Here is an 18,114-nt window from a genome sequence, read left to right as displayed (position 1 = left end):
CCCTCCTCTGTGCCTTTGCCTTTGCCACGCCAGCCACCTGGGACACCTTTGCTTCCTTCCCTACCTGGCACAAGTCTCCTTCTTGGTCCCAATTAAAGACCATCTTTTTATTTTCTCCAGCCAGCAAAGGCCTCCCTCTTGTCTGCCCCCGCCGCCTCCCGGCGGGGCCGCAGCACCAGCTCTGGGCCCAGAGCGGCGCACAGAGAGTGTTTGCCCAACGACCGAATGAGGCAGCATTGCAAAAGCTCTTGCCATTCTCTCTGCTTCCTCATCAAAGGCCGGTGATGTAAGGGATGTCTGGGGCTGGGGGCTGCAGGAACAGGATTCATTATTTTAATAAATACAGGATGCTCCGCTCCAGAGATGGGGACAGCGGGGACAGTGTGGCAAGATCCTCATTAAAGCTGCAGGTGCCTATTTCAAGGAAAAGTGGGCTGGCCTTGCCTCAGAAGTCCCCAGGCTGCCAGGGATAAAAATGACAGCCAGCAGCTCACTCTGCCAATCCTCCCAGGCAGCCCGACCACAACACAAATACACTGCATTGTTTTTTTTTAATTAATACCTGCCAGGAGCTTTGTTCCCCTCTAAATGCCCCGTGTCCCCCCATGTTTGAACTCTGGACCATGGCTTCCTGCACTGATGGAAACCTGCCCTCCTGGAAGAAAGCTGGGGCTTCCTGGAGACCATGCGGTTTGGTGCCACAGCAGGGCAGGTGCGGTCTGGCACAGAGGAGGGGGGACTATCACCTCCACCCCATATCCTGGGGTCCCAACCCCCTCCCCGTCCTCAGGAAAGGGGGTCTGGCCTGCAGGTGAGAGTGACGTGCGGAAGGGCCACTGGCTGTCTGGTGGTGGCCCCGACCTGCACAGGAGGGTGGGTCTGGAGGAGGGGACCCAACTTGACGGGTGACAAGTGGGCGCAGGAGCAGCCTGGGCAGGGGGCGTGGAAGGGTCCGCGTCTCAGACGCACCTGCAGTGCCTGTCCCCGGGACCCACCAGCCGCTGCTTTATGGGCCCATAAATCGGGCTCCGCAGAAGGCAGGCTGATTTCTAATCCATTACTCATGGCCGTCCTTCTGCAGCCTTTGAAGCCCAAACTAATGAATCTCCGCTCCCTCTGGCCGCTTTGTCAATAACCCCTTAAACCACGTAATTAGCATGGAGAGCCAGGGTCCGCCTCAAGGGCCGCTGGCCTCAGCAGCAACGGGTTGCGCGGTCCCTCCTAGAAACCAGCCGTTTGCCCTCGTCCCTGCCAGGAGAACAAAGGGCCACGTCCCCCGAGCGCCTGCCATCCATCGGCTGGGCTCGGGCGGTTCCAGAAAGGTGGCACCCACCCTGTGGCTGAGAAAGGACGGCACACTCGGGCTGAGGGCAGGCGGTCGGGGCCTGGCACGCAGCTCTTCCAAGATGCAGGGGAGCTGCCAACAGGCCTTAAACGTCCCCGGGGGGGGCGTGACCTTGTCCCGTGGGATGGCTGAGACTGGGGGTCATCCGTCACAGCAGCAGGTGCGAATGTCTCCCGCGCTGACCCTCTGTGCAGCCTCCGCAGTCTGATCCGTCTCCTCCTCAGTCCAGGGGCGGGGAAGTCAGGAGCGCCGGGGGGCGGGCAGTGGACGCTCCGTGAGGAGCTGTGGGGCCCACGGCCGCCTACGCCCTCCTCAGGCATCCCCTTCCTCTTCACTTTTGTCACTATCACCCTGGCCATCTTTGTGACCATTCTCACACCACCTCCTGCATCCTAATCCCCACAAACCCCTTCATTATCCTTGTCCCCGTGCCATCTTCATCACTGTCACCATTTTCATCATCATCACCATCACTGTATCATCTTCATGATCACAGTCTCTCATCACCATCACCATCATCACCACCACATCAGCTTCATCATCATCTTCATCAGTGTCATTGCACCTCCACCAGCGCTATGACCACACTGTCACCTCCATCACCAGTGTCATCCCCGTCCGATGAAGCAGCAGCCTGCACCCTTTGCCCCACAGGCAGGGCCACCTCCGTTCTCCGTGAGCCCCCGTCTCGGGCCGTCTAGTAGCTCTTCATTGCAAATCACGCCCCATTGATCCTCAGTCCGAGCAGACACAAGTGACCTGCGCCAGGGCAGCCCCCACAGAATCCGGCCCTGTCAGCAGCCCCCGCACGCCCCGCCCATGCGCACCCCGAGCTGGTGGCAGCTGATGAAGAAGCCGTCACAGGGACAGGAGGAGGCAGCGCATCAGAGGAGGGAAATTAATTCCAAGAGGCTGCCCGGACGCTAGGTCTCCTCAGAGCGAGCTGAGCGGCCGCCTCCGGGGGTCGCGCCACGATTAAGTGCGGGGACATGTGGACGTGCCGGTATCAGCAGCCCGGCAGCACCGGAGCCAGATGATGGCAGGGAATTGGGGGCCCTTTCTCTTCATTAGGGCAACCGCTTGCCTCTTCCTCCCAAGACACAGTATTTGTAACATTCAATCTAACAGTTAGCACGTGGTTCTGTCCTCATCCCTCGTCACCCTTGAGGTGCCCAGAGCAGGCAGGTGGCCCCGTGTGTGTGTCCTGTCCGACCCCCTGACCCCGGCTGCACAGCCAAAGGGCAGAGACACGATGCCGGTGCGCAGCCCCACGGCCCACCCTGTGTGGGGACACGGCCCGGCCACCCAGTCCCCAGAGATGCGAGGAGACACGGCTGAGAAGCATCCTCTGGGCCTAAGCTACCATCTGCTGCAGTCTCCCTGCCAGGCTCCCCGGTGCTACTGCAAAAACGCTCAGCTTAGAAAACACAAAACCACACCAAACAAGGAAAAGCATGTTATCAAATAAATTAACCTGACACGTTGCATTCCATAAAGTAATTTCCAGCAAGTACTTCTCCCCCGGAATCAGGGGGTTTGCATGTAAGCCCGAGCGTGCCCACTTGCATTGCTCAGCAAGCGTTGAAGCAGTGAGGTCCTTGGTATTGGCTGCAGTGAAAACGTGACTAGACTCTGTTGGGTCCTAGAACATGGACGTGCACGTCAGCTTCACAAGCGTGATTCTGCGCCTGTGTGGGGAGAGAGGAACGCATCCTGTGCAAACTAGCACCTATGGGGCTGAGCACCCCACCTGGCTGTGCGTTGCGTGTACCTTGGTGTCACATCTCAAACCCCCCTGACCTGGGCAGCATCTAAGGCTGCAGCTCAAACTGTCTTGGGCAACCTGGGAAGGCTTCAGGGAGGAGGTGATATTCACATTGCCCATGGCATGGGCTGGGAAAAAGGCTAGACACAGAATCAGAGAGCGTGGGTTCAAGGGAAGATACCCCCACCCCCCTACCACCCATTAACCAGGTCCTTAAAGTAAACACCCTCTCACTTCTGGGATCCACTAACTGGAAGGCTCCACTCCCATGTACTGGGAAAACTCCATTTGTCTGGCTATCGAAGTGGCATTTCAACCTGCATGGGCCTCTGTCAATAGGGAAATAAGTGTCTCACTTCCAGGGGTGACCACTGTGCTAATGGGGGCCTCATTATACACTCTCAAAAGGACTGATATCTAAAGAAGAAGGAAGTGCCGCACCGATATTTCTCTGCTCCCCTCTACGCCGCTTGCGGAAGACCGTGAGAGGCTGACGGCATGAGGGTCCTGGGAGCGGACCGGTTGCAGGTCCGCAGCCAGATTGCGCACCCAGAGCCCTCGTGGGGGCGGGGAGAGGCTGCCTTAGATCTCGCATGTGGGGTCTCTGGCTCCCCACGCCCAGCAGCTCGTGGGGAAAGCATTGTACCCTCCTTGATGGGGGCGGGGGGAGGCTTACATCACCTGGCCGGCCGGCGGTGGGAGCAGCCCCCTCTGTCCCACAGCCGTCTGTCCCCTGTGCATGAAGACCGCCCACCCCGCATGGTCTGCGGCAGCTTCTCAACGCCGGCCATACAGATGGAACCAGGGAAACGGAGCCATTTGGGGGGATGCAGCGACCGCATTTTCCCTGCACCTCCCGACTGCAAGGATGTGCTTACCCCAAAGGGGTCCTTCCAAGCCACCTGCGTATCTGAGATCCGAACTCCGCTTCCCAGCAGAGGCCTGAGCAGGACCCAGGGCTGGACGGCGCCTCTCCCGCTGTCTCCGCCTGCTGCCAATTGCGCGAGGGGTTCTGGGCCGCCCGTGGCCGCGAGGACGTGTGTGCGCGTTCCCTGAGCCTCCACACCTCGGCTGCCCAAGCGCTCAGCTCCTGCCCCGCCCAGCCCCTCACATCCAGGGCCCACCCTGGGCCTGCCCTGCCTGCGTCCCTTCGCGGGGCCAGCTCAGCCCGCGCTGCGCTTCTCCGAGACTCCGCGCTCCCCCAACGCTGCCCGTCTCCGCGTCCCACTTGACTTAGCTGCTGGGTCCCTTAGCGTGGACAGCGCCCTCCGTATCCACAGGCAGCGGGGCAGCCTTCACGCTCTTCCACCCCCTCAACAAAGCCCACGACGAGGCCATAAATTATTCCCCTGCTCTGTCTTCTCCGAGTTTTAGGGTCTAACATTCGTTTTACTATTTTGAACTTTAATACTGAAAACACGTGTGTCGTGGTCTGAGCTCTCTTCTCCTACAGGTAATGTTTCTCTTCTCCCTCACAAGCAAAGAAAAGGGCCGGAGGGTGAGGGCAGGCTGAGCGCGGCCTTTCCGCTTCGGGGTGCGCCCTCTCCCCGCCGCCTTTGCCCGCGGCTCCCAGAGGGCCGCCCTGCGCACTTGTTCGGATACGCGGGCGGGTCTCAGGGGGGCTCTTCTCTCCTTCCGGTCTGGCGCCTCCCGTCCTGTCGTCTTGTCCTCGTCCTTCTGTTGGCAGCGCCTTCAGCTGTGAGGACGTCTCAGTTCGCTGACCCTCTCCACGGGGTCCACCCTGTTCTCACAGGCGCCCCGAATGCCTTCGGCTGGGGCGCTGAGTTTCTGCTGTCTTTCCCCGTCTCGGCCAGCTCCCTGCCCATCTCTTCCTTCTCTCGGGAGCGCCTGTCCTTTCTCCTAAGCTTCCCGCGCCGCCCACACCAACCGCACTTCTGCGGGGACACACACGGCAGGGCACAACCTCCCAATGCCGTCCCCACACCTCACTTCCTGTCTGCTGCTCTTGAAACACGGAGGTCTGGGGCGTTGTGGGGGAGTCGGAGTGAGCGAAGGAAAAGCGAGCTGGCTGCCATGGGGGCCTTGCGTGTTTGCGGAGACCCTGGGCCAGGAAGGAGGGTTCCCCAGCCCCGTGCAGGTGGGCCGCGCCGCTGGGCCCCTGCGCTCTGCCGTGAGGTCTCTGTCCCTGCAGCTCCTGCGTGTGCCATCTTCACAGCAAGTGCAGGCAGAACCCGACGAAGCGTGCGGCCGGGGCTGACCCTTCTGCCCAGGAAAGCAGTGCCCTGTACTAGACGCCCCTGTCCCAGCAGCCTTCCTGTCCCCGCGCAGGTGCCGGGAGGTGTAAGCTCACCCTCTCTTCCTCAGGGGAGGCGGGGGTAGGGCAGAGGGCAGAGACACCCTCCTGGGAATCTTCACCTTCCACAGGACGGCCAGGAAGCCCCTGACCAGCCCAGGCCAGCTCCCCAGGCGGCGGCTGTGCAGTCCCTCCCCGCGCCACGGTGTGGTCACAGTCAAGTCAGAAACTGCTCCAGCCCAGGGCCCGGGAGGGACTTGCAGATGGGCACGGAGGGCCCAGGGGGTCTGTCTGGGGACTGACAGGCCCAGGGGCCCGGCTGTGCCATGGTGACAGGCGGACACTGCCCATGGGCACCAGGGCCAGGAGCTCCGATCATACTGCCAACGAGGCGAAAAGAAGAGGGAATTCGTTTCGCAAGGCAGGTTGTAAAGTGGTCTCTTAAGAAGCTATGAAGTGCAGCTTGGCCTGTATTGTTGCTTAAATGGAATCCTAATAGTATCAGCATCTTCCTGCAAAACCGATCCATTACCCGACAACAGGGGAGGCGGGGCGCCCACACCACCCTCCCACAGGCACCCCACAAATAAGGGCCTGCTCTTCCTTCCCTTCGGACTCAGCCCAGGATGCAGCCGCTCTGTAGGGCCAGCTCTGGCCCCCGCCTTACTGCTCCGGCAGAAACGCAGCAGGAGAGGTTTCGTGTTCAGGGTCCCCTCCACCCCCAAGCTTCTAGAAGGCTGGAGCTGTCTGTCCGGGGCCCAGCAAGGACCCCGCATAGGGGGCGCTTCATCCACACCTGACGTCTACAAGAGTGATGGGTTCTCTCCGCGCAGCAGCGAGCACGCAGCCTGGTGCACAGTAGGGCCTTGACCCGCACCCGCCGCGTGGTGCTGGGCTGAGAGCCGCCCTCTCACCGGGGAAAAAGCCCAGACACGCAGGAGACAGGGCGGGGTTCTGCCCACGGGCGGCTCACCCCCCAGCTGCCGCTCTTCTGCTGGGAGGACACCCGGGGTCAGGAATGCTCACGCAGGAAGGGGCTTCGGAGAACCTCCAGTGACACTGTGGACGGGGAAGCCGAGGCCTGGAGAGGAACGAGGATCTGCCCGGAGTTACAGAGCCCAGGGGTGCATCTGCCACACATCACAGGGCCACCGCCTTCCAGCCTCCAGCAGGGGGGCTGTGCTGTGCTTGAACAGACATGGGGAGCCCCATCTGCTGCCTAGGCTTTGCTGGGTATGCCCAAGGGTGCTCCGGAGGCCAGCAGACCCGGGTTCGAATCCCCGCTCAGTGCCAGGCACAGAGAGACACGCAGTATATTGACTGCACCGGTGAACGCCTCACTGCCTCCCAGCTGTGTGACCTCGGACAAACCTCCCGGCTTCCCTGTGCCTCTATTTTCTCATCTGGGTAATGCAAGTGAGGCTACAAACCCCCAAGTCAGGCCCCACCTTCCCCCAAATCATTGACCGTGATTGACATGGGGTCTGTCCCACGTGAACACGACCACCAGGGCGTGGCTTAGGAGCCCAGCCACTGAGCACAAGTGAGTGTATTCATGCGATGAGGACGGGAGACTGTGCTTCACAGTGAACGAAAATCCCTTTCTCTGAAGGGTGCCCCCCATCCCCAGCCCATGACAGGCGCATCTCCAGATACTGGCCGGGAGCTCGGGGCTGTGCGCGACCAGGAGACGGACGTAATAAAACCGGATAAAGCCCGGGGCCCACCGAGCAGGCTGCCCGGCTGCGCCCTGCTCCCAAGCCCCGCCCAGCATGAGCCTGAAGACCCGCCCGAGGCCCCTGGGGCTTCCCCGTCCCTTACTTGGCATGGTCTCACCTCATTTTTTTTCTGTAACAGTGACAGTGGCTTTTCTGCTCCTAAATGCATTTGAAACCAAACCAAAGCAAGCTCCACTCCCTCCCCACCCCGAGAGCAGGAGCAGCTGTGGGGACACAGCACCTGTTACGACCCTATCCACAGACGAGGAAACCGAGGCAGGAGAGCGAAGGTAGTTGCCCACAGCTGTCCTGCTCCTGAGCGCTGGGGGCTGGAGCTCAGGCCTCTGTCCACTCTCCCAGCGGCCGGTGCCCGGCCGCCTCCCACTTCCTGCCCTCCGGTCTGACCCACTCTGCGTCCAGAACCACTGCAGGGCCCCCTCGTGACAGAGGGGCCGCACCTGCCCCTCACTGCCCCCACGGCGGGCTTTCCAATGCTGTTCCTCAGGAAGCTTATACATCATCAAGGTCAAAGCAAGGGAGGAAAAGACCCGTTGTAGAAAGATGGCGTCTCATTAAAAAGGGCTGCGGAGACCCACGGACAGCCCCGTAGAGCGGCCGGGGCCGTGGTCTCTGCAGGACCCGCCACGGGCAGGCGCACACGACTCCTGAGCCGCGGATCTGCGTCCACATAACTACCAGACCCCGAGTGCCCGCGCGGGCCTGCCGCAGCCACGGTGCCCTTTCCGGGATGCCCGTAGGTGTGTGGGGCTTTCCCGGCTGCAGGCTGCCCCGACCGCTCCTTTCAGCCACCGTCAGGGCACCTGCCCACGCAAGGACGTGCCGCTCTGGGTTCTCATCCCGGAAGCCGTGACTCTGTGCAAACCCTGGGTGCCTCACAGCTCCCGTGCGGTCCCCAGGGGGCCATCGGGGATTTGCAAAGGGTCTCCTCAGGAACCCACAAAGTGTCCTTGCCCACGGCCAGCAGACATCAAAGTTGGGAGACACGCTCAGACCGTGAAAAACAGAACGCAAAGCTCGGCTGAAAAATCAAAGCCAAATCGAAACGCAACAAACAGAAAAGCCCACTGTTGATGGCTGCCCGTGAGGACCCCCACGCAGGACGACAGGCTGCTGCCCTCGCAGCCCCCGCACTCCTCCTGGCTTTGCCCCGGGCGCCGTCTCTAGGGCGGAGAAGTCGGCCTCCGATGAGCACACAGAGCCTCTCCCCAGAGGCCCCCCCAGTTGCTTAAAACTCACTGAGCAAAATGAACGAAGGCGGGGGACTGGGCGGGCTGCTGCGGGAGGAAGAGGCAGACGCTGGGGGCAGGCACTCGGCGTCCCCGAGTGGGACCAGCTGTGGGGGCGGCGCCGGGCGGAGCACCTACCTTCCTCTTGTTGGCCGGGGAAATGAAGAAGCTGTCGATGATGGTGGTGAAGCCAGGCTGGAGGGTGAGCTTGGTGTAGGTGGTCCCATAGTCTGACGACCTGGGGGAAGAGGAGCACAGGTGTCAGGGACTGGCCTCTCCAGGGCAGACGCACCAAGTCCACGTCGTACGCGACCAGGCCACGCACCATGTGGGCACCGCACACAGACACCCTCCGCATCGCCCTCCCTCCTCCCAGGGCAGCGGGAGATAGGCTCCCTCCGGGGCTGGGACCCGAGGTCAGTGACTGCCAGCCACTGCCCCTGTCGTCACGTCCCGGCCGCCCACAGTCTGTGCACAGTCTGCTCATTGTCACCCTCTATTACAGCTGCATCCTGCTGGCCACGAAGACACGTCTAGGTCCTCCTGCAAATGCTCTGACAGACGGTGTCTCTGTGACCACGGCTCAGTCACAGGAGGACCGGGTGGGGCCTCCAGGGGGCAGAGGCTCCGGTCCGAAGTCACTCGGCTTCGAGTGGCTGATGCAGCCACTCATCCGCGTGCCCCCGGCCATCTCTGGACGCTGAGTTCCCCCAGGACCCACGCCCTCCACCCCGACCGCGCGCCCACAGGACCCAGGACGGCAGGGGACCAGAGGACGCAGCGGGCACCGGGGCTCCAAGGCGGCTGGCACCAGGCCTGAGCCGGACGAGGCCAGCGGACCCCCCAGCCCAGAGTGTGGGCGGAGAGGAGTCGCCAGCACACACCTATACTTAGGAACGACGGACACACGGCAGGACGTGGAAGTGATTCCACATTGAAGCCGGTGACCCTGAAACCAATGGTCCTTAGCATCATCCCCCGAAAATGCACTGCGACCCAGGAGCTCACCCCCCCACCTCCGAGCCAGAGGGATGCCCTGATGCAGAAGCACGGGTTCCAGGACTCCAGAGCGTCCCCATCTCCTGACAGGGGAAGAACAGAACCCAAGGTGGGGACAAGGACAGGAGGGACAGGACTGGGAACCCCCCCAAACCACTTCCTGTCTCGTCACCGCTGAGACCTGCGTGAAGGCAGCAGAGCACCAGGCTGCGGGCCGAGCTCCCGGCTCACTGAGTGGGGTCGGCTGGAATCCAGGGGAGTCCTCAGACTCCAACACCCCGGGGGTCCCAAGCTTCTCAGACTTGCCCAGGGCTGCTGGGGCTCAGGGGCAGGCCTGGAGCTGCTTTAGGGTGAATGCCTCACCCCGCAGAGCAGAGCGGTTAGTTCTATCCCGTCATGCGCCCTCAGTGAGTCCTACGGGGACGCATTTCTTCCCTAAATCTTCAAGTGAAACAGCAGCTCCAGGAGGAAGGGCTGTATTTCCTGCCTTGGGACTCAGTGGCCCCCTGGCCCCAGAGGTCAGGTCCCCCCAAGGCCTCAGGGTCACAGGCTAACCTCCCAGGTCAGGATGGAGGTCAGCCCCCTACTCCCCCCCCCCCCCACAAGGGAGTCCCCAGGGACCAGCCCTCCCTGGGGCGGCAAGGAGAGGACCCACGGGACCGGCTGGAGAGAACAGAGAGGCCCCTGGGGTGTGCTTAGGGAAGCAATTACTCTTCAAACCTGGGAGGATTGATTTTCTTTGCGAGGGAGGGAGCCCAAGACCCATTAGCACCCGATCGATCCAGAGGCCCAGGAAATGCTAGAGCCCCAGAAACAAATGGCCACATTTACAGCTTGATGCATGGAAGCCACCTCTGGGTCTCCTGGTCCACCCCCATCCCCTGTCTCCCTCCCAACTGGACAAGCCATCTCCAGGACTGGCCGTTGATTCTGCCCCCCAACAGATTGACCCCCCACCCGCCCCGAGCCCCCAGCAGGACCCCCTGCCCACAGCTGGATGCCTCCACATGTGGGTGAGAGGTGTGCAGCGTGTCCAGCCAGCAGGTAGGTCTTGTCGTCGTGATGTTGTAGGGAGATGGCTGGGGGGCAGGTGACAGGACACACGCCTGGAGGTGGGACCTGTAGGACTTCGGGGGGGTGTTAGGTTGAGGGAGGACACAGAGGGTGACCCCAGATGACCAGAGGACAAGGCAGTGCTGCTGGGCTGGGGCGGGACCGCCCCTCGGTGAAGCGCGCGTGCCCGGCACCCCCCAAGCCCGTGGGACGAGGCAGGGCTCGCAGATGGGCCAGTCCAGAACAGCTGCTGGCCCCTGTGGGGGGGCCCCCAACCTGAGGAACCCCGGGCCCTGGGCGGTGGGGTCACTGTGAGTCAGGCTTGCTCGGAGCTCCGGGCCCACACCCCGCACTGCTCCTGATTTCCGAGGCTCCCTACTCACATTCAAGGTCTGGGCATCAGCTCCCCCTGAGGCATCAGAGGGTTGGAATCTGGGGTCTCTGGGGTCCGCATCAATAGAAAGGTCACGCCCTTCGCCAGCACCCTGCCTGTCACTTGGCCTCCCAGCATTCCCTGCGAGGCCTGCTCTCGGGGACACCCCTTGCCCAGACCTCGTTTTCCTGGTGGGCCCTCCAGGGTCTATACTTCACTCGTTACTTCTGCAGGCCGCCAGTTTCTCAAACAAATTCAGGTAAATAAGGCTGGCAGTGACGGTCTGTATTATGAAGATTTATTCCAGGACACGAAAAGGCCTGAGACCGACAATCAGTGTCAAATGGTCTCTGCCCCCCCGCAATGTGTGTCGGGGGTTTGAGGGTCACTGGAGACCAGCAACCCGCTCTTCAGAATGTGCGATGATTCCGCCGTGCCCCCGGGGTGAACGGGGATGTGCCAGACCCCGACGATGGCTGGTCTGCTCTCCCCAGAGCAGTCAGAGGAGCTGAACTGGTGCCAACAGGAGGCTCCCAGTCTGGGATTGTGGTCACAGAGACCGAGGGAGAGAGGCGGGGAGGGAGGGGACCCCGAAAATGGGCATGAGGAGAGAGAATGGGGATGGGTGTGCCCGGCATCGCGTCTTCCCACAGAAAGGACCCCCGGCAGCGGTGTGTCTCGGCGGACTGTCACCGCGCGCTCTGAAACTCCCTCCTCCCGGAGCCCCGAAAGTGCAGGCAGCGGGACTCAGCCAGGTGAGGCGATGCGGTCCAAGGAGGTGCGACAAGGCGAAGGAACCGAGGCGGACGGGGTGGGGGGCTGTGGGGGGCTAGCTTGGGTGCCCAGGGCTGCCGTTGCGCAGATGCCAACAGGCTTCAGGTAGCGGGAACCCGTCCTCTCGGAGTCCCGGAGGCCAGAAGCCTCAAATCGAGGTGTGGCAGGGCCGCTCCCTCCGGAAGTTCTGGCGGAGGGTTCCTGATGCCTCTTCCGGCTCCCGGTGGCTCCCAGCTTCCCGGACCGTGGCCACGTCCCCCCAGTCTCTGTCTCGGCCTCATGTGCCCCCCATACTGTGTGCCAAAATCTCTCTCCAGAGGAGCCCACCAGGAATCCGGAATGACTGTCCCTCAGTCCTTCCCGGTTACATCTGCAAAGACCCTCCATCCCCAAAGGGTCCCCTTCAGACCCCCGAACGCCCATGGATTTGGAGGGGACACTGTTGTACGCACGAGGGGCTGCTGCATTTACTAGACCAGGAGGACTCTGAATTAGACACCGTGCATTCCCGAGTCTTGTCCCAATCGCCCCACGGCTCCCAGGTGCCACCACCTCCTCCTGAAGCGCATACAGGTCCCCAGCTCACAGCAAGGACGGCGGTCACCAAGGCCAGCCATGAGTCCACAGCCAGCCAGCACTCAAAACGCTGGTCAGATACCCGTGGAGGCGCTGCCGGCACCAGGCCCGGAGGCCACGTGGCCTCAGGGAGCAGGCTGAAGTGTGGGCGCTGGGTTTGACTAGTCTAAGCACCAGCACGAAAAAGCGCCCCCTGAGCCTGCCTGCTGGGGAGAGACTCCCCCCTCGCCTGGGGACAGTGTCAGAATCCCTTTGAGAGCTCAGGCATCCAGAAGGAGGGAGGGAGGGGGAAGGGGGAAAGAGAGGGCGGATGGGGGGGAACTGTGGTCCCCGGGGCCTCGCTGTGACCCCCACCGTCCCTAGCACTTCGTACCCACGCCACCTCCGAGTTCCTCCAACTGCACCCGGCACTCCGGAAAGGGATCCGTCCGCTCTACACTTATTCAGACTTGAAAGAAGGAAACCGGACCGTAAAAGCAGGCGAAGAGAAGCCAGGACGGCAAGCTCCGCTGGAAAACCGCTGTTTGCAAACGGGCCGCTTAATCACTGAGTGTTTGCACATACTTGCTTTTTTAAAAATGAGCTAATTAAGCCATTTTGGTGCCCCATAGTTATTTCATTGGCAGGGACACGTGTTCGGCTCCCGCCCCTCCCCCCAGTGCAGGAGCCTGTCGCCCCCTGGCCACCTGGGAGAAGCACCCAGGTGGAGAAGGTGGGGCCCACCTCTGTGGCTGGTGCACCTGTAAGCGTGTCAGACTCGGTTTCTCCATCTGCACAGGTGTGACCGACACAGACCCCAGATGCTATGGTGGGATTGGAGACGGGGCGAGGAGAGCCGAGAGTTGGGGCGGGGGTGCTGTTTCAGGCGGAATGGCCTAGGGTGCTCTCCCAAGTAAGGTGACACTTGAACAGAGACTGGGATGCATCAGGGCTCAGTCCCTGCGGGTACCCGGGATCCAGAACAGCACGTGCCAAGGCCCTGCGGCGGGATGCCACACCCAGGCCACATTCCCAGGCACGCTGCCTGGAGAACGCTCCACGTCCTAGGGGGCATCTCTGATTTCCACTTCAGCCCTGCTGGCCAACCTGATGACTGAGTGGCAGGGCAGGGGCCTTCCCAGGGGACATCAGCAGGAGGAGCCATGCTCACAGGAGCTGCTGAGAGCTGCGGAGGGTGGGGACAGCCAGCCACCTGTCTCAGGGCCTCCAGCCAAAGGAGCCTCAGCCCCTTCATCTGTCCAACCCCCCACCCCCGGCATTGCCACACCATGGCGGGTCCTGCGACCCCGCAAACAGGGGAGGCCTCTGCATCCACGTCAGGGTCAATCAGGACACACCACTCAGACTGCTGGTCCAAACCCGCTTCCCAGGACACCTGCACACCCGTCAAACATCCCCTCACGCTAATAAGGCAAACGAACACGGCATTTACAGATCAGAAGCATGGCGGTTGCATCTACGATCTCAGGGCACCGTCCAGAGTGAAAGGGAAACCGGGACTGTGCTCGGTGTGGCAGCTGAAGGAAGGAAGGAGGACGGAAAGGAGCGTGGAGAGAGATGCAACTGTGCCTCCATGCGCAGCACTTTTTGAGCCCAAAGTTCCTGTTGGTGGATGGAGAGTCACGAGGGCTGGCTTTAAATTCTAGCTTCAGCACTTCCGGCCGTGTGGCCTTAGGCAAGTCACTCCCTTCTCTGCACCTTCTGCGAATCCCTGTCCTCAAGGTGTCACAGGCCAGAGGGAGACACTCATAAGTGGGAGTCATGGGGCACGGGGGTGGGGGAGGACGAGATGTCTGGGGGGCTGGGAGAGCAGGGGGACCACAGAGGCTGCCTGACTGCAGCCCCCAGACAGACCCATAGAGTCTACGGCGGGTCTTTTTAATCAACAGTTTGAGCCCCTGGGTTCCCACCCTGCACTTCCCACCCCTGCTTTTTGATGACCTTCCTTTGCAGTCGAGAATTATCCCTTTGAAACGGAGATCATGGCCCCGGGGCCCCGCCCTGAGCACAGCTCCCTCTCCCACTACGGAGGAGTCCGGTCTCAGGTGTAGGGCGAGGCAGGGGGGTCTGCTGAGCTGCCTGCCAGGCCCTGCTCCGGCCTCCCCGGGACGTGCTTCCCCGTCAGCCCCTGTGGTTCCCGCCCCGCACACCCCTTACTCAGGCTGATGAGCACCAGGTCTTGAGGGCCGGGACAGCCTGGAGGCCCCCACTCACTTCTGATGGCGTGGCCTGTGCGACGGGACCGTGGCAGCCACCCCAGCCGCTCCAGGGACACAGCAAGGATACACGCAGTGCACCTGGGCGAAGCGTCCGCCCGGGCCCGCAGACAGCGAGCCCCATCTCCGTGCCTCAGGCAGCCACGCTCGCGGCCGGAGCCCACGCCTGGCTCCTGGGAGGTCGGGGCGACGGTCCCCCGGGGTAATCACCGTGGAAATGAGGAAAGCTGACACCCTGCCATGCAGTGCACAGTCAGCCTGAGAAAGTCAATTGTGTCTTAGTGGGGGAGGACCTCCGTGGTCGAGACCCACTTTCAAAGGAGAGGGTGCGGGTCCCTTCCATCTCAGGGCACAGAGAGGCAGTAAGACCAACAAAAAGCTCAGCAATCGCAGGTTGTCTGTCCCACTGGCAGACGGGGGCGCCAGGTGGGAAGGAGCCGGCCGCCTTGCCCTGGGTCCGTGGTTGGCCTAGGCGCGGGGGGAGAGCACAAAAGCCACGGACCCACCAGCCACGTGCTGCAGCTCTCTCGTCACCACTCTGACCCTCAGGGTCCTCTTCTGCAGAGGCCATGTCCGCGCACAGCACCGCTGCTTAGAATCAGTCGGGTCACATAACAACAATAGAAGGCCCCTCTGTGTCCCTGTGCCAGCCTACCACGTGCTGGTGACAGCACAAACCCAGCCGCTGGGCGGGCGCTGGCCCTGGGGCACAGAGGCCGGCGTTACTCAGAGGGGCAGCTGGTGCCCCAGATGGGCTGAGCTGCGCTCGCAGCCACGGGACAGGAGGGTCACAGCCCTTGCCCTCCCGCACCCCCACCCCGGATCAGCAGGTCCTCTCCCTGCCCCTGGCTCCCCGGAAGGCCCCCACGCCCTTCCAGTCACAGCCTTTCCACTCACGCCCAGTTCCGCTCGGTGGCTTTGGCCTTTTCAAATGTGGCCCATGAATAATGGATCCTGGTTAGAAATTTAGAAAATGCCCTTCTCTCTGCGACCTGGCCTTTCTTTTTATTTTTCTCATACTGTTTTGTAAGAAAATGAACCCCTTGAAAACACATTTTTCCCTCAAAGGATTTCTTGACAAGCAAATTTTACAGCTCACTGCTTTGCGGGGGTGGGGGGTTAAAGAGGGGTGCCACTTTCCAGAAAGTTCTAATTCTGGGGGCCAGGGGTGTAGTGGGAAGGGAACGGGCCTAGGAGGCAGACCCAGGTGGTGAGCCTCACTGCCCTCCACCCGGGCAGCCTGGGCAAGAGCCTCCTGCTCCGGGCCTCAGGCCCCCCATCGGAGCACCAGGTGGGAGAGCCCCCCGTTCCTTGCTGCGTCCTGGGCGGGCTCTGTAGCATGAGGATGCGTGGCTGGGCGATGGTGCCCATGCCAGGACCAAGTGGCCCGTCCCGGGCTTCTGTCCCCTCCCTCGCTTCCTGAGCGGACCTCACGAGGCACCAGGAAGACCCTCAGGAACACTCTCAAGAGAGTTCCAAATTCCCTCCCCCGCCCACTCTCCTCTGCGAGACTTTGGAGCCGACCTGTGCCTCTGGGTCCCCACGTCTGGGCTCCCACCTCTCTGCCCAGGACTCAGCCCTCTCCCTTCCCAACACTTTGCTCTGCCAAACCCAGGCAGGTACCGAGGACAGAAGAGAACAGCAGACACAGGGCCGCCTTCCTGCAGCTTCTCAGTGCCATGGGGGTGGCGCCGTGGGACAACCAGTGAGGGCGCCCAGAAATCCACGGGACCCTGAGCTACAGAGGCCCCAGTCCACCCCCTTCACTGGCCTGTGCTCCCCATTCCTGCCGCAAGTCCCATCCTCGCCCGACTCTCCAGGTCAGCTTGAGGTCAGCCTCCTCCAGGAGCCCTTTCCTAGTGACGGACCCGCGTTCATGTAGGCCGCACCATCATCATGTCATCACCATCATCACCATCACTATTATCATCACCACCACCACCACCACCACCACCATCATCACCATCATCACCATCACCGTCATCACCATCACCACCGTCATCATCATCATCACCACCATCACCATCATCACCATCATCACCACCACCATCATCACCATCACCACCACCACCACCACCACCACCACCATCACCATCATCACCACCACCACCACCACCATCATCACCATCATCACCATCACCACCACCACCATCACCATCATCACCATCACCGTCATCACCATCACCACCGTCATCATCATCATCACCACCATCACCACCACCACCATCACCATCATCACCATCACCGTCATCACCATCACCACCGTCATCATCATCATCACCACCATCACCACCACCACCATCACCGTCATCACCACCATCACCATCATCATCATCACCGTCATCACCACCATCACCACCATTCCCACCATTGCCATCACTATTGTCATCACCATCACCACCACCATCACCATCATCGTCATCACCGTCATCACCACCATCATTACTACCATTATCATCACCACCGTCCTCACCATGTCCACCAACTATCGTCACACTCGGGGTTGCTCACGTCCGCCCTCACAACAAGGCTCCAGGAGGCTGCAACTGACTCTCCCTTGTTTACAGACGAACACACCGTAGCTCAGAGGCGAAGTGACGTGCTGAAGGTCACGGAGCCACCAGATGGAAAGCGGAGGTTCACACGCAGGTCGGCCTGACACCAGACTCGGTGCTTTTAACAGGAAGGGGAAGGCAGAACACAGCGTCCAAACCCAACCTCCCGAATGTCCTGGAACAGCCTTGCCTTTCCGTAACTGAGTCCCCCCAACATTGCTGCCAGTGAGAAGCTGCCAGGTAGAGGAGACGCTTAGAATCCAATACAACCACCTGGGCCCGGGGGGTGCAGTTCACCTGATCGGGGTGCAGTGGGGGAAAAGCGCGAGCTCCCGCCCCTGCGTCCCGTGAGCACAGGAGCGCTCATTCCCTCCTTCGCTCCCTGCGTTAGCGCACTCAGCAGGGCTTCCGCAGCGGGCCCCACCGTGTCCAGACCGGGGTGGGGGACAACTGCACCCTCCGCGCCGACGCCAACACCTTTCTCAGGCTTCCATCTCCCCAGCAAACTTGTATTCATCCCTCAACCTCCTGCACGAGACACCCAACCTACCCCTCCCAGCGAGCCCTGACTCCCTTCGCTAGTGAGCGGCTCACCCATGGGTGCTAGGGGCAGGTCCTGTGGGCTGCATCCCAGCACTATGACATCACATGACAGCAAAGCTGACTGGGTCCCTTTGCTCCTTTAAATGGGAAAGCTCTGGATGATAGGGATGTGTCCCATTCACTGTGGCTTCTCCAGCTCTTGCCTCACGTCTGAGGCTTCTTGAGTGAAGGACTGAATTCATTAACACTGGGGTCCAGTTGGTTCCAAGAGCCAAAAAGAAAGAAAGAAGATACTTTCGCTGTTTCTCAACCTGCGTCCCACAGCCCGCCAGTGTGGGCTCGGGGTTGCCTCTTGGAAGTCACCAGCTGCACGCATGCCGGTCTCTGCTGCCTTGTCGGGGCTCCCCAGGTGACAGCTGGGAGACCGCTTCGTGCCAGGCTGGCGCCCGCCCGTCACACTGGGGCTGAGCAGGGCTCCTGCTGAGAAGGTAATCAGGGCATCTGCATGCGCTCGGAGCCACAGAGGAGCCACACAGCCCCTCCCAAGCCCGGGCCTCCCTCCCCGCTGCTTCCACAGTCAGTGAGCAGAAATCACTGATCTAATTTTTCCCCCAAAGGAAACAACAAATTGCTTCGCCAGCCTCAACGTCTGTCATTTCAACGGGACACAGAGAAGAGCAAGGCCTTCTACAGTCT

At 61.4% G+C, this 18,114-nt stretch overlaps 1 protein-coding gene across 1 annotated transcript in view; it reads right to left on the bottom strand.

Moving 5' to 3' along the window:
- Positions 1–18,114, bottom strand: part of SORCS2 (sortilin related VPS10 domain containing receptor 2) — a 253,382-nt gene that overhangs the window by 69,067 nt on the left and 166,201 nt on the right. Inside the window, exon 3 of the mRNA XM_090267115.1 lies at positions 8,468–8,567. Coding sequence (XP_090123241.1) covers positions 8,468–8,567 — 100 coding nt within the window. The remainder of the gene's footprint in view (positions 1–8,467; positions 8,568–18,114) is intronic.

Source organism: Furipterus horrens, unplaced genomic scaffold (genome assembly GCF_987537825.1).
Source record: "Furipterus horrens unplaced genomic scaffold, mFurHor1.1.pri manual_scaffold_2, whole genome shotgun sequence".
Classification (NCBI taxonomy): domain Eukaryota; kingdom Metazoa; phylum Chordata; class Mammalia; order Chiroptera; family Furipteridae; genus Furipterus; species Furipterus horrens.
Note: the sequence above shows the minus strand (reverse complement) of the source record. Positions and strands in the feature narration are given on the sequence as shown.